This window comes from Formica exsecta, unplaced genomic scaffold (assembly GCF_003651465.1).
Source record: "Formica exsecta isolate Colony F162 unplaced genomic scaffold, ASM365146v1 scaffold201, whole genome shotgun sequence".
NCBI lineage: Eukaryota > Metazoa > Arthropoda > Insecta > Hymenoptera > Formicidae > Formica > Formica exsecta.
Window position 1 is genome coordinate 1,091,954 of NW_021849308.1, and position 17,776 is coordinate 1,109,729.

At 32.4% G+C, this 17,776-nt stretch overlaps 1 protein-coding gene across 2 annotated transcripts in view; it reads right to left on the bottom strand.

Moving 5' to 3' along the window:
• Nucleotides 1-232: 232 nt before the first annotated feature.
• Nucleotides 233-17,776, bottom strand: part of LOC115234626 (GTP-binding protein Di-Ras2) — a 93,906-nt gene continuing 76,362 nt past the window's right edge. Inside the window, exons 3-8 of one of the 2 annotated variants that reach the window (XR_003883942.1) lie at nt 9,306-9,398; nt 6,526-7,148; nt 5,082-5,227; nt 4,550-4,815; nt 1,949-2,270; nt 233-1,857 (exon numbers count right to left, since the gene is read on the bottom strand). Coding sequence is in view for 1 of the 2 variants with exons in the window: in XM_029805831.1 (XP_029661691.1) it covers nt 2,066-2,270; nt 4,550-4,815; nt 5,082-5,227; nt 6,526-6,712 (804 nt within the window). In the remaining variant the exon portion in view is untranslated. Of the gene's footprint in view, nt 2,271-4,549; nt 4,816-5,081; nt 5,228-6,525; nt 7,149-9,305; nt 9,399-17,776 lie in introns of both variants that reach the window. The other variant, XM_029805831.1, reaches the window with a different exon arrangement.

Genomic DNA, 17,776 nt, shown 5'->3' on the forward strand with positions numbered 1-17,776 from the left:
ATAGGATTTGACTGTAATATTGTTGCACATACGATAATTGGGGAATCAGATTAGTTAAACTTTAAAAAATGTGTTCTTATGACGACTATATGTAATATAAAACTTAAAGATTGTAGTAGCTGATCATTATCATAAGAATTATAAGAGAGAAGTATTATAAGAGAGAATCACATATCTGATAACAAAGTTTAGATAACTAAAGAGGTAGCAGAAAGAGAGATATTTTTTGTGCTTTGTAGATTATAATTTGTTATTTGCAAACAATTTTCTTTTTGCATATCGGCGTTGTTCGCGTGCCTGAAATTTCTTGTGACACAAATAAAATTGATATTTACACAACAATTATGAATGTGCATCGCGTGAGATAAAAGGTTTTAAAATTGCATCTCTGAATCTTTAAAATGGTCGTCCAAGCGTACATATCTAATCGTAAGTGTAGCATGTGTTACAAAACTTCTGTGTGCCTAATTGACATTTAAATTGATTTTAATTTTGCCAGATATTATTAAACATTTTTGTTGATAATTATTTTAGATAATGATTAACGTTTTGTCACACACATAATGTCTTGCCAATTGTTTATTGCAATTTCGAACAGAATATTGAGAAAATATTAAAAATATCTTGTTTTTTTCTTGAGTAACTGTGTGTGTGAGAAAGGCTAGATTTTTTTTCAAAAAGCCGTACTTTAAATTGGCGTTATCGACTTTATTCTCACTTTTGTCTTATTAGTACGATCTCGTCAGATATTCAAAATTTACAAAAATTTTTTTTTTATCTTTTCGTATGATTTTTTGAGACTACTTTCATAATATTTGTTTAATATTATAACACTTTTGTTATTTCATATATTCTTATTTTGTCTTTTTCTTTTTCTCTTTTTTTTCTCTTATAATTTTACGAGTCTTTTGAACGAATCTCGCACTTTACAAGCGCTTTCATTTTCCGAAGGTAAAACAACGCTTTTATATATAAGTTCTTATGCGATTAATTAGTGCACATTCAATAGAATCTTTTAAAATTTCTAGGAAATATTTAAATTGGAGAAAGAAAATGATATGTCTGTTTTATATATGTTGTGTGTGTGTGTGTGTGAATATAAACATTCAACATGTATCTTATATTAAACAAACTTTTCTATGTGCAATAATTCTATATTGCCTTTGTATCATATATTTTGGGATGCTCTGAGAATGCAAAATAATGCAAAAATAATAATCGTGAGAAAATGTTGCTTAATTGTTAAAATTGCTCCTCTTGCCACACGAAAATATGATTTTTGAATATATAATGGAGTCTTTTATCATTTGAATAATCATAAATATTTACATCAAGAAATATAAGAGTTTATTCATTCGTTGAAAAAATTATATATCCGTCATAAAAGATCAATTCCACGTTCACATCGTTAATGTATCTATATATAAGATGTTCCAAAAGAAATGTATATCGATTACAGATTCTTTTTTTTTCATATAATTGCATTCATCTTTTTCTTTAATAAAAATTTAATGCTTTACTTACTTACAATACATTTAAACATTAAAACTTAATATTATTTAAGTAAAAGAATTTTGTATCGAATATTTAATATTTGGGCATTTAATTTTGTTAAAGAAAAAAGTCAATCTGAAACTCAGGATTTGATAATAATAATCTTGCTATCGATACACACATTTTCTGATACGTATTCTACGAAGTCGACGTGACGGTTTATACCTTCTCGAGCTTCTCAAACTAGACTCTTTTTAGAGCTATAGTCACTTTATCGGCTTACTGTTTACTTCTCTCTTGCTTTCAAAGTCTCGTAAATCAACGCGGAATAAGCAAGTATAAGTAAATGTTGATCCGCGTCGTCTAGCAGCCGTAAAAAGATTTTATTTGCCGTAAATCGCTTTCTTGCAAATATCGCGGGCGCAACCTCGAGTCTTACGTTTAATGCACTTACGTTTACTTGACTCGAAAACGCGTTTCCCATTGCAATAATCGGAACCTGATCCCGATCTCCTGCTCCGCGACGAAAGTTACCATTTCTTCCTCGATTCTTATTAGGTATGATCGGGCTTTAGGAAATGTTGCAATCGTCAGCGTGGGCATCCCTGATCTGTTGTTTCGTCTTTCTCGAGGCGCGTCTGATCAGGCTGCGACTACGCGGCTTGCTCTTCACCTCCTCGGTGACAGCGACGACGCTGGAGCCCTGAGCTGCGACTACTTGCTGAGGATTTCCACCGGGACCCGCGCTGCCGGTCCTGCCGCTAGGACTGCCGGACCTTCCATCGCGATAAAATAATAATAGATGTAAATTAGACACGGTCGAAATTACTGTTTATTCTTTGATTAACGTTAGAACTATTCCCCCGGTACTTTTTTCAATTATATCTTTGTCGCGCGCGTTTATAGCCTTAATTTAATTTGTGAATAAAGGATCAATGACTCTTTGATAATAAGAATTTATATTATCCGGAAAGAGAGAGAAGATTACCGTAACGCAAGAAAAGTCAACTTTTTCAAAAAAAATTTAAACATTTAGAGCAAAGTAAAAAAAGTAATATATATTATTTAAAATTTGTAAGACAATAGATTTATAGCACTCTTCACATTACGTTGTTATAATTAATTTATATGTAAATTCTGTAAATTAAATTATATATATATGTATATATACAATGAAAAAACATGGAATAGATTAAAAATTGTATAGCTTTTTATTAAAAAATGCTGAAAAATATAAAATTTAAGTCAAGGCACATTTCTCGGGGCATAAATCTAAGAGGAAATATTGAGTATTTAATAAAATTAGTTTTTTCAGCTATAGTATTTTTTTCAAGGATGCAATGTTTTCCATGAGAATCATCTACGGAAATATAGACATTCCGCGCATGTATATGATTCGAATAGCTGCATAAGAAAGTAGCACAATGTACAGCGATGAATAAAAAGAATCGAGCGGTACGTGCAAGCTATCGAATATCAATAATAATATATATGAGAAATAACAAGAAATAGCGAATATTTTCCAATGCAATATAACATAATCTGTTGACAATCCGAAATAAATATCTAAATCGTAAGCGATATTAAACGAATTATATAATTATGTTTACATTCTCGTACGCTCCAACAATGGCGATTGGCGACGCGGAAATACATATCGAAAATCTTTTAGATTATTAATATTTGTTTTGTTAATGTCAATTTGTTCTTCTCGATCGATAAAACGAATCGCGATTAAATGGCAGGTTTTCGAATGAGAGTTGCATGTGTGTGTTAGATTGAATAAAGTTTGCTGTCGTTATACTGTCGTTTTAAAAATCGTGATGTAATCTTATTTAGCACGCATGTATATAGTTCAACGAGTTCTTTTTCGGATTTTTAACGATATATCGGGCATCGAATGCGTGACTTTTCGAAGCTATTCACGAAACATGGTTTATCCACGTGTCAATTACACGTATATGTTTGATTCAGATGTTATATTCATCTTATCGATTCTACCGACTGAACGTATTATGCAAATTGTGCTATGAAATTATTTAATCAATCTTAAATATTAATTATGATTTTTTTATATACCATAGCCTTTTTTGACAAGTATCATAAAATCAAGAAAATAGCTGATTATAATTAAATTTAATCTGTTTCATACATAAACTTTGATAATAGTATCATTATAATTATATTCTTTCTGTTCTTTATCTCTTCCTATGTTATCATTTTCGATGAGATAAAGAGAAGGAAAAGAATTTAATAATCCATGTTTATTATTAAGCGATATTGACAGGCTCCTAAATTCATATTCTCATCTTATATTCTCATCGTGAATTTAATCCAAAACGTACCTCTTACAATTCTGAGTTCTCATTGAGTTTTACGTTGGATGCAATCTTCATCTTAAGCCTGCCTGCATCAACAATCTAGGTTAAGTAAGCTCAGGGATTCGCTATGTCTTTCGAGATTACAGTCCTATCTATGATGATTACGACGCGGAAAATTTACTTGATCATCACAATTAATATTAAGTGATTTTTATAACTGATTTTTAAAACGGTAAAGAATTAGGAGACGATCTGCCACACACACATTCAATTTTACGATCTTTTTTTAAATATACGTTATATATTTTTTTAGAATATCGTAACACATGTAAGACTTATTTCATGAGTAAATTTAAACTTTTCAATCTCTTTCTCTTAATAACAAGACAAATTTCAAGAAATTTTATGTTCTTAATCTTCAATACTAAGTATCTCGATAGAAGAACTAAGCCTTAAATTAGAATATTGCTTGAGCGAAGTCTACTTGTTATTAAACGAAAAATAAGAGATTTTGTTATCTATTCTTAAAATCTAATTTGCGAGTAACTATTTATTTTCATACAGCTGCCCTATAATTTGATAACTGTCTTGTTTCGTTAAAAGTAAAATCAGTTCTAAATTTAAAGGTTTTACTTGAAGCGGAGCTCACGTATTCAATATACATTATTATGTATATAAAAACACAAAAAGATTAATGACTTCATCAAGAGACAATAACATTAGCATTACAATACCTGCGAGATCCGTATGCCGAACATCTCCTCCTGAGTCCCGACTCGTCGACCTCGCCGGTGGGATTTTTCGGCACAATTCTGGAAAGCGTGACGAAACACCTGAATATATCCTTAATGTTATAATCGTCTTTTGCCGAGCATTCCATCACTTTAGCGCGTAACTTGGGTAATTCGCAAAACAGCCACTCGCTTACATCCTCGATGGGTACTTCCCTTCGGGCCGGCGCCAGGTCGAGCTTGTTCCCGGCGACGACTATCGGTACTTCCTGTCAAAAGATAGCTACGTCCTATAGTCTTATTTACCAGAAAGGCAATCCTTTTACTCGTCAAGTATAATTTAGAGAAAAAAAAATTTAACGAAGAAATAATATCTTATTTTCTTTATCAATTTTAAATATCATATTATGTAGATATAAATTTTTAAAAGGACGAAGCAAAAGCTTGTCTAGATCGCAAGTGTAATGTTGAATATGTGATACACTGTACGAGATTATGGATCGCGTGCGAATGAATTTACTTAATAATGCCACACCTGAAAATCGGGTCGTTGTTCTCTCACTTCTTCGAAGCAACGTTTCACGCACTCAAAGCTCGGTAACGATGTTGTTGCGTACACGAGCAAGAATGCGTGGGCGGTGGCTATGCTCAACCGTCTCATCGCGGGAAACTGCAGGTCACCTGTAGTTTTAAAAGCGAAGGATCAGCCAGTCTATAGGAGATTGAAAAAATTTTCCGCGTAATTTACAGAGTAGGTTTTTAGAAAAAATTGCCATACAAAATAATCCTTTACTCATAACTTGATTCCTGATTCTTTTTGTTCAATGAACGTATTGAAATTTACAGTTATTTATACCACAATATTTTTCAACGTCATCAGAAATTTCGTTTTATGTTATTATTCTTGCTGAATTTTCGCTGTGTAATATAACTCACAATCAGTCTATACACGATGCCTATAATGCGTTTATCTCTCAGCTTTTTCCGATACTCGTTGCTCTCTCGCTAAAAAGTCACCGGGAAAATGCAACTCCGATTGGATCAAGGATATCCTCGTGTACATTTATATATGTATATATGTATGCTACGCGATACTGACAATGAGTTACACTTACTTTATACGCGATTCTAACGAGATTGAAGTTTCAGTCAAAGTTCATTTCGTTTATAGTCAAAGTGTTGAGTTTGAAAATAGATATACGTAGTATCACATAGCATGCAATCTTTTTCATCATATTGTATCATAAAATCAATGATAAGAGAAGTATTTCAGGAAATTATTATATAGTAGATTTATTATATTTTTCTGTTGGAGCTTTTAAAGTAGATCCGAAAATTGGTTTAAATCGGTTTAATAAAATTAATAATATAATTATGTCAGATTTATATAATCACTTAAATAATAACAATTAACACACACACACACACACACACACACACACACACACACACATGCTCTTATTTATATAAAATAAAAAACTTAATTGTAAAACGATACATACGTTTTGAAAGTCTCAATTTTATTTTACTTTCATATTTATTAGTAAATAACCTTTGATAATCAATTACACATATATCATATATCACGTAAAAGAAAACACGTTCGAAAGATCACGTTAAAACAAAAAAAAAATATGTTTAAACTTCTATAAAATGTTTTTCTATGATTTATTAAATTAATTATTTATAATTTTTTTTAAAATGTTTTTCTATGATTTATTAAATTATTTATTTATAATTTTTTTTATTTTTGTTTTTACTTTCAAATCTATATGTGATTAAAAGAAAATTGCGAAAATGGTTCTTTATTTCAAAAAACTTTAAAAAATTAATATCCTTTTAAAAATATAATAGACATATTTTATTTTCTCCGCGAAATTATTTAAAAATTATTGAAATCGTTTTATCGAAACGTCTCATATGCAACAATTCATTGGAGCAAAAAGAGACGGATAGCGGTGGGGGATGGTTCGTCTTACCCGCGGTATCCAAAAGATCGACCTTGAGGGTCAGGGTGCCGAGGACGCATTCCCGCGAGTACAGATCCTCCACGGTGGGCCGGTATCGCTCGCTGAAACCCTGGCCGAGCAATCGGCGTATAATGGCGCTTTTGCCGACCCCGGCACCGCCGAGCACCACCAGCCTGATCCTCTCGAGATCGGCCATGTTCTGCGTTTGGTCGAACTCCGTTTGGCGGTGATCTCGAGCACGACCGCGAGAATGCTGCAGCTTCAGGAAGGCATCACACCAGGGAGGAGGTCGATCGAAGTATTCTCCTCCTTGCAATCCAATATAGTTACCTCACCCGTCCCACCACCCGGCGCTCTTCCTTCGTCCGAAGGATACTAATTTGATTCCCCGCGGCGGTTCCTGACCTAGACCCCGCGGTCAGGAACGAGTCGATGGTGGTAGTCGCTCTTGATCGGGATCGATCAACCACGATCAACCGCTTCGAGACGATCGCGTTTTTTCGCCCGACGACGTTGCCCGTCGTCGACTTCTCCATTCACTTACCCCGTTTACGCTGCGATCCTGGGGGATCTTGCATCTTCCTCGGGGAAATTGCGACTGTCCGCCCGGTCCGCGACTCGAATTAAAACTCCTGTTGAAAAATAAAAAGAATCGTCCTGTTATTATTTATTTACACGCGCCAATATTTCATTGGCAAAATCTAATCACGAGGAAGGAAAACTCGATGTAATGCCATTTGGGAGTACCAAACGGATCGGAAATTGGAATAAACATTGTTACTATCGGGACGCCTCGGGCTAATTGAAATATTCCGTTCGGAATAACAAGTTTTATTGAGGCTATAGCTTTCATATTTTATAAGACATCCGATATATCAGTTATATATATATATAAATAGAAATAGAAAATCTCGGCGGTTTTTTTAAGATCATACACACACACACACACACACACACACACAATAAGCAAACGAAATATATTATAATGACTTAATTAAATATATATAATATTTTAATTGTTAAGAAAATTATAATCAAACTCTCTAATAAAAATATAGATATGAATAAAATCGTATTTCGAATATTTTTGTGCAAAATAAAGTTGCTCATGGAAATTAACGTAGGTCAAGAATATCACGAAATTCTATTTATTTAGGCAGAAATATATAAACGTATATACACAATATATATACCATGATACGCTAATATTTTTTACATTTCTTTTATGGCAAATGCATATGAAAAATAAATACGTGACGTTCTATGAAATGCATTGCGGTAATGAAAAGAGATTCGCCGCCGGCATGCATCGCATAACATTTTAATCTCAAGAATATTTTTCTACGTAGTTATCGACAAATTTTTGCTGTTTAATTTTAATCTTCTGTTATCATGGTATCTGCGTTTATTATTTTACGTCTCCCTTTTTGGTTCTCTTTAATTTTTAATATAGAAGGATATAATTGTTAATTAATATTTTTAATTATAATTCACTGTAGCGGCATAATGATATATATTTACTAAGAAAAATTTTGGTCCATAGCATCACGATTATTGATAAAAACCTTCCCATTAATAAAACCATTGTAATGTTCAATATTTGAACATATATTTTGGAAATGAAATTATTGATAAATAACGATGTTGATTTTAATTTAGGCAAAACATACATATATATGCAAATTGTGTGCTAAAAGAAAATTTACGCAAATATAGATTAATTATATTTGAAAATACATTATTTTTTATAAGTAAATAAGTGACGTAGCGATCAAATTGTTATCGAGAAAATCTTTCTAATTAATTCGACTTACACGAACATACATTTTCTTTTAATGAAAATTTATGTGGATACGGGTTAATAGGACTTTAATCCTATCGTGCGCAACTCGGGGCGGATATTAGGAAAGCGTAATGTAATGAAATTCTGCCGGTCCGATGCGATGGTATTTACAATCATGCGATGAGAGAAAAGAAAGCGGCAACGCGATGCGACCGTAACTCATCTTGCATCCTGCGTCGCGAAGGGATTATGAAGAGATAAGAAAGGAACGCGCGTGTCTCGCTCTTTTTTTCTGCGCGATTTATTTTGGTGATCGAAATATCCTTTTCTTTTCTCTCTTTTTTTTTCTATTTCTTTCTTTCTCTATTCCGAGCCCTTCCAGCAAAAGTCACAGGTGGCTGTGCGCGCCGGTGGCCTCCTTTTTCTCCTCTTCGATCGACCTCGCGGAAATCTCCACGGGATTAAAACGTCGCTAAACATGCCGGTGCCAACGACAGCTCCGGCTCTGTTTTATGAAATAAGGCCTTAATCGTCAAGCTCGTTAAGCGCCGCGGAAATTCAGCGCGTCAACCGCGCGCAATTGCGGCCTGGAAGCTTTTTACGCGGAAAAGTTCGTAAAGAGCGCGTCAGACCTGTAAACGCGCGAATGACGCACGTCCGACTCTTCGTCCCGTTTAATGAATTTAACGGCAGCTGTACGTGGCTTTATCGCGCTGCGAAATATATTCATTACGATCCTTTCGATTGTCTCGTTCCGTTAGGGCCGCGTATTTATACTTTTAACAGTTTCAACGAGTTGAGAATAAAGGGGAAATCAAAACAATATACTGAATTTTACTTGCAAAGTATTCGACTTAATATATCATTAGTTATTAATGGATAATTGATTAATGTGTAAAAGAGCTTAAATATTTTAGATACAGAAAAGAGTCGAGCTTATGACATAACTGAAACAGCAAAGAATCATGCGCTTTAAAAATTAAAGAAAAGTTGAAGTAAACGATACCATTATGTCGTAATATGCTTTGCGTAATCAGCAGCTTCTGCGTCTTCTTCTCATTTATATCTTCTATCTTGGTCGATCGTTTGAATTTTAATCCTGTAACAGAAAAGTAAAAAACAAGACTGAAATTAAAACAATCGGAATTTTTGTGTATTTAATTGTATTTATATGTATTACAAATTTTCCGCAAGTCTTCGCTTCTTTTTTTCAAATTGATTAAAATTAAGTAAACCGAGCGAAAGATCAATTAATATATATTGCGCGATCTATCTATCTCAATCGCTTAAATGAGAATCTACAGCATTCCCTGAGCTATTAGGATAATTATTCACATCATTAGTGTTTCTCAGGATTTTCCTGCATTCGTATTATCTATTAAATTCTGCTTGTATAGCGCTGCGTACATTAATGATATCTTTTTAATAAATTTTTGTAACTATGTCGGCATTACGATCGACGTTTATAAAATTATGACATTGAATAATTACGAATAAACATAAGTTTTATTCCTCGGAATCTTTCTTATATAGATTTATAATAAATATTTATGATTAAATATAAAATTAAATTTATAATAGCAACAATTTATTTTATCTAATTTGCCCATTTAGCTATCACGCGCTAATGCAAATTAATTTTTGAGTTATTACTTTGTACAATATAAGAAAGTTATGTTATCGTTGGATGATCGCTGCGGAGAGAAATAGTGACATCTTTTATGTGATACTCGTGAAATGAATACTATAGAGACTGAAATGGAAAGAAACTCGACTAAAGGATTTCTCGATCATCCGTAACGCGGATTTGTTCAAATATTGTATTGAACACAAAAATGAAACGAGATCAAATCATTTCAGAATTCGTTTCCGCAGATTTTTTTAAAATCTCGATTCCGTTTCAGGAAACTTGGAACACATTTTATATAGATAATCGTAAATCCAACAGGGATTTTTTAAAGAAGTTTTGTGTACTTCATACCATCGAAAAAATTTATCGTAAATTTATTGTTTACTTGTGAATTTTAGAGGCAATTTTTCCTTAAAGACAATATTGAATGAAATCATCATTTGTTGTCTGTCTTTTAGAACAAAATATTCTAATATTTCTTATTATTTCTTATCAATATTTTGCAAGTATTATTAAATATTTTTTTGATATGCTATATTCTTTACACAGTGAAAAATTCACTTTAATTTAACACATTTCTGAAATGTTATAGGAAAGTGCTTTAGTTTTGCGATTTTCCTCTAGATAGACGAAATTATGTATCTTATGTATTGGTCGTTTTTACTTGGGGATATGGCCGGGGATATTTATTCAGGGGCGTACGAAATAATAAATTTCACTAATGGTTTTGTAATATCGTGCGACACCCTACATGTATTTAAAAACTCGTTATTAGACCTATCTTTCCGTCCGTTAACCGATTTCTGCTAACATCAGCACAATTTACATAATAATGCCCGAAAATTCCTGCACGGCTTTCCCGAACAGTCGTTAATTCGCCGCTCGCGTCTCAAACAGACAACAAATGTTCCATTGCCTAATCGCATCACGTCTCTCGATACTACTAATGCTTCTTTTCCTCTCCCCATAATAAATGATATCCCTTTAGTAATGTTAGAGTGTAATGTGTGTGTATTGCGATATCCGAAAATATAAAAAAGGTTTGCCCGAATCACAGAGACGCAGTTATCATGGATGTACAAAAGGGGAGCTTACGAGTTTTCTATGTCTTGCTTATCTTCTTTCCGATATAGGAAGAAAATAAAAATATGAGAATATCACATATAAAAAAAAATTTATCTCTCAAGATCTTCAATATTAACTTAATTGGTTACCAACCGCAAAAAATAGAACAAATAAATAAATTTAATCTTCTTTATATAGAAAATATTATTTTAAAAATATTAATAAAGCTATAATTTTGTTGGTTTGATTGTTTCTCGAATAGTGCAATGAATGTAAACACATTACTTGATGACGATATACTTTTCTTGGGACAAAATCGTCAATTTTATATACGTTATAAAGCTCCATTTGATTTTTTCCAAAAATATATGTGATGTGTATATTGTGTGTGTATATAATATATAATAAAAATTATTATTATTAATGTTATTAATTATATACATATAATTAATAATAATTATATATATAATTAAGAAATTGATATTTAAAATGTTAACAAAAATAGAAGAAGAAATTTGTCAACAGACGTGATGTAGAAATTCTAACGACGTCACTGTTCCAGATGTTTCGGATCAAATAAATCTTGTAGTCTTGTATTTCTCGAAGATATTGTATTAGTTTCGTTATAAACCATCTATTACAGTAACTGAGATAATGAGCATGGATAATTGTACAATCCGATCTTAGCAAGACATGCTTGGATCAGATTCAAGTACATCTAATAATTCGAATATTGATTTAACCTTGATATTTTTACTAGAATAAGAATATAAAAGAACAATAATCTTAAAGTTTATTACCGAACGAAGTTAAATAACTCAGAAAAAGGAAACAAACAAGATTATTCGGAATATGTATATTATATTTATATTAAAATGTGTGTGTTTTTTATATAAAGTTAATTTTATTTATTGTAAAGATCAAGCTTTATTGGAAATTTTATATATTTATTAACTCTGCTATTTTTTAATTAATTTGACATATGTTTCACTTTCATTTGGCATTTCACAATAACATTTCAATTTCATAGAACTGATATTTACGATGATCCGCTATTTAATATTCTGATAAATTTCGTGTTAACGAATAAAATGATAAATGATATAGCAAATGTCACTTTGAAATATGAAATTAATTATCCTTAACAAGTTCTCGCCTTTCTCTCGCGAGAAGTCAAATTACAGCAACATTGTTAAACGGTAATTTAATTCGCCTCGCAATAAAATCGATTATAAGATACATTTGTTTCGACATAATAAAATGACGCGTAATAGCAATAAAATACTGTCAGTGCTTTATTTTATAAGTGTTCAATGCGTCTTTTACGCTATAAAGATCGCGAGAATCAAAGTGGATTTATTGCGGCTATCAAATGTACCGTGCTCGATCGATTGATGTGAACAAAATGTAATAAAGTTTATTCCATTTTTCGGATCCTTCTTTCGTTGCTTGACTTTATTGCGAGAAAGAACAAGAAATTGACGCGAGAAAGAAATAGCAGCGAAAACTGACTCGAGTGCACTTTGGTATTAAGAACGATAAAAAGAATCATCATGAGATTTATGTACGAGATTAACATAATCTTGTTTCGTTTTAATGCATTTTCTGTTAGTATTAATATTCCGTTATTTTTCAGATCTTTCTCGCGGGACTTCTGTTAACACGATGTAAAATTCTGCGCAAGTAAACACTAAATAAAAAAATTTTTTTCAAATGTCTATTGTGGTGTGTGTATGTGCAACATGATTGCTAAAGAGATAAATTGCAACGAGTATTATTATACAAACATTTGTGTAGTTTTAATTACTTATTTTAAACAATTTATGTTTTTTAGGAGAAATATTATGCGGTACCTCTTTATTGAGATAAAAACATATGTATTAAAATACATGTATATGTACATTATATTTTTCCATTTATGTAAATTTTATTGAAAAAATATTAATTCTCATAAAAATAATTAATTCACATATAAAAAACAGGAATTTGAATCAACGAAGTCAAAGAATTAACATTACGAAAATTTTTGTATATCACACATCTCCCATTAAGTATACACGATTATATTAGAATTATTCGGTTTTTTTTTTTTTATTTGACATTTAATGCAAAGTATTATTATACTTTAAGTTGGCGATAGCTATTATTTTACTCGAATTATTCGAGCTATAAATGCCGTTAATTTAGTCTGTTCGTTTGAGCGAGTGCTTCGAATTTTCACTTTATATGATCGCCATTATATTTGCAACGGAATGCAAGTATCTGCATATCGCGGATTTAATTTTTGCTAAGTTTTTCAAGAGTTTTTTTCCAAGAGCAGAACAGTTTCCTCGGCGTGTGTTCACATACAATTATCTTTTTGAAAACTTTATTCGCGCACGCTGTCAACGTTGTTCTTGAAATGCGGAACTTTATAAAAAGCCCAGGGAAAAAGACTGTCGTGTAATTACGAAGGCGGTGGAATGAGAAAAGAGACGAGAAATACTTAAATCACCAGCGTTATAAATGGTCGCAAGTTTTCTAATATTTCTTCCCTTGTATTTATTCTGGACAAACTTCATGGCTAACAGTACTCCCTGGAATACGTTTGAGTAAATAAAGTAACTACGATGTTAAAATAGAAACGTGTAGCTCGAAATTATTGAAAGTTATTTTATGTTCACCTTGATCTTGCTCTAATTACCTAAGCATTGAAATAAAAATTTAAATTTAAATGGATAATTCTTTTTCCATGTACGCACGTGCGCTTCTTTTAATTCTTTAGTATAGAGTAAAATACATTAACGTATTGCACGGTGATTCAAAGACGATGTAATTATACCCGACGATATAATATATAAAAATACATATTCCAAAGTTTTTTTTTTTATATAAATATTTTAAAATAATCTTTAATATTGTAAGAATATAAATCTCAGATGCTAAGAAGCAAATTAAAATTAATTTGAATCTTCGATAAGCATTTATCATTGTTATTTTTTCTTTCGAATAAGCAATTTATTTTATAATAATAGAATCTATATATATGTATATATACATATATATATAATTTCAATAGATCAATTAACTTCGTCTCACACCGCAAACGCGGTGTAAATTATTACGCCAAATGGGCAGATGCAAATCGAGGTAGTTAAAGGACGACGGTGTTAACTATGATCTGTGATCCCTTCGAGCGCGTTGACGGACGTCAATCTATTAGATAACGTCGGCTCGGTATCCCTCTGTTATCCATCGAGTTTGGGGAAATTATGTAGAGGACGTAAGCTCATTATCGGCACTGACATATTTTCGCGGTTTGCGGCTTCTCTCTGCGGCGTATGCCATTCGGCGGGCTCGTGTCCCGGAATTACGTATGTATGCAGGTGCGGTGGTATGCAGCTCCGCACTCCCCCTCCCTTCCCCCCTACCTTCCACCGATCGCTCTCCTCCGACATGGCGCGTGCAATTACGGCGGTCTTCGGGGTATACGAATACGTTACAAACGCATTGCCGGCAGGCCATGTACGTATAAAGCGCGAAAGCGAGCTCGCAAAGCAGTCTCTTCCTCCTTTGAGTTGGTCCTCTCGTCGGCATTTCTTTCGAAGCATTTTATACGAGATACGTATACGTATATATTTTTCGAATGCGCATTCTCGTATACAATTGGAATAAAAAAAAATAACTCCGTAAAGAGAAAGGGAAAGAAAAAAGTTTGTAGAAAATTATACTTTTTCTTGTGCATATGTATTTTATTTTAAATTAATTATATACTCTATTATACAGTCAGCTCGAGAAATAGAGAACGACACTCATAAAAATTGACCGCATACAGCTTAGTCTATATAAATTCTTGGTTGATATCTACTTTATAGGTATGATATGGTAAATACAGTTATGTATATGCAAAATAATGCATTATACTTTGGCATATATATATTAGCATAGACTTCACAAATTATCTCTCTCCGGTTGGAGAAAGATAATTTGATCTCTCTATGAAAGAGAGAGAAGAGAGAGAGAGAGAGAGAGAGAAAGAGAGATCGTAGTCTAAATATATCTGTTGTTCTAGACTAGACTTCCGAGCTTTACGATGTCTAAAAGCGCGAACTAACTATTCGAGTCGAGAAACGGCGATTTTAAGATTAACATGCGATATTTCCAAGTCAAATGGACTTCGGTCGCAAGATTTTTGCATACTGCATGAGGGAGGAGAAGGCAACGTTCGCAGTCACGTTAAATGGTTATATTTCACGATACTCTTAGAGTAGGGCTATCGATCCTGGCACTGCATCGTGATTGCAGAAATTTCATTAAATCAATATCGAAAAAGAGTAGTTATAAATATGTGAGTGGTAAATCGCGAAATGTATATAGACTATACCTTTATCGGCGATCATGTAGCCTTAGATTAGCTCGAGGCAGAAATATCCTTATTTATTTACCTCACAACAGGCTTTTGATTAATTTGTTTGAGAGAACAACAAATTTTCGTTCTCACACGCTTACAATATCAATAGAAGTGCAGTCGAATTTTCCGTATAATTTTATTTGATCAAATATTTTAAACATTTAATAAAATATTTTAAATATTTAATGAAATAATGAATAATAAATAATGAATAATATCAATTATTAATAATAGCCATTTATTCTCATACGTCTTTGCCGTAGTGTTTTCATTGATTAAAATGGTAAACTCCGTTTTCCTGCAAATGTTGAATTTTTGCGTATAACATTTTTATTCCGATCTTCTATAATCCCATCGTTACTTATCGCAGGCAATTTTATTTCCATTCGACATTTAGTCGATGATTTATCAGCTGGTAGAACGACGTGTAACCATTCATGGCAAATCCAAATGTCGCGCCTGTAAATTCGGTCAAACGTGTGTACAGATAGATTTTGCCTTTCGCGTATATGCTTCTCGCGCGCGCGATCAATAAAAAGAATTTATTGGTCGATCAACTTTCGATCAACTGAAGTACCGGCTATACTTCATCTCGAATTTTATTTAGTTTTTTTACGCATTTTGTTCTTTGTGAGATTTGACTTTTATCTTTTTATTAAAATTCTGTAAATACGTAATTTACGAGTATATACAGGATGCGGCATTTATAGTGACGCGGGCATATTTTTCGGAAACGAAGTGAGATATCAAAAAATGTTTCAGACAAAAGTTGCATGGTTTCGAGGGGGCCACATGACTCACTTCGTTTCCGAAAAATATGCCCGCGTCACTATAAATGCCGCACCCTGTATATATATCGTTCATATTTCCTACGATAATGTTGGTTATTCAAAATTTTTACTTTAACGTGTATCTTTGACATTTTTTGCTAATTTTTTTTTTATAAAAAAAGCATATAAAAAGATAATATATTTTTTGAAGATTTTTTTGAAATCATTTCAGAGAATTCAAATGTATAATATTTGAATAATCTTATATGAAAACATTTTTTTTTTTTTTATCTCGTTCGATTGTGATGTAAAACTCTTTTGTTTATTCAAAGGCCGTAATTGAAGTACGTACAGTGAGATTGTTCGTTTTTGCAAACCTAGGGAAAATGCAATCTACGTTCACACTAACAATAAACCGCACGGTGATCTATTTATCTCAAAGTACTCGCTCGCTCACATGTGTCCGATATGCATTATGCATCGTTCCTGCTGCAGAATATTAGCCACGATTAGAACAACATAGAATACAAACACGGCCCTCTGTCATCTGTGTGTCTCTCACACGCCAATTTTCCAACGCGGAATCCTATGAATATTTTATAGTCTCGCGAGCCTGTCATTCTTTCGCGCCCTTCATGAACTCTCGCTTCTTTCATATCGATGTTCCCCTATATTATATCGCAGTTATAGGCCGGTACACTTTAGCATACGCTATCGGCAGTCACTTAATGTTCAGAGCCATTATTCTGTTTTGTTAGGATCTGCTTGCACGTGGATAGATCCACTTCGCTTGTATTCAGGCATTATGATTGTCTGATAAACAACAACAGAAGTTGAACTACTTATATGAAAATAGAGGCTTAAAAAAAATATATGTATATATATATATATATATATGTAAATGTATTAATATGTTATGATATATAGAGACTAATATCTTGTGATATTATGATAATAAATATTATTTTAATATATATAACGTATGTTGTTATACATATTATACGTTTTATATACGCGTTCAAATCAAATTTGTACTATAAAGCCTATGAATATTGATCCTGATTTACATACGTTCTACTTAAATTATAAGAGAAAGAAGTTTTTTTATTGTGTATAACATTAATGCATTTTATATATAAGATATCCTTAACATATTTGACTGCTGAAAAAATATTCTCTAATAACATAGATCTAATATTACAAAACAATTTTCCCGAATTATAGATATTGAAAGTTGTACGAAAATATTTCACAATCAATAAATGCATCAAACATATAATCATTATTTGACATTCTTCAAGTACAATAGTGAATATAATTCATCGTGGATACTCTACAACGATAAGAGATGTGCCTCTTGAATTATAACTCGGAACGAAAGAGTTTGCTAATCTACGCTTTTTTATTTTTTGATGTTTTTTTATCAGCGTTCGTTATATTAGTAAAGTTTGGCCAAACACTTTAGGAACATCCTGTACGAGATAGGTTTTTCGCACTCGAATGAACTCGATCGAAACTCGAAACTGAGGCTTCGGAGTTTTCGTAAAAGTAATTGATGGATCGTTTAAGAGATACGTGACTCTCGTTGTTATTTCGTTTCCCGGATTTTCCACGCTCTACTT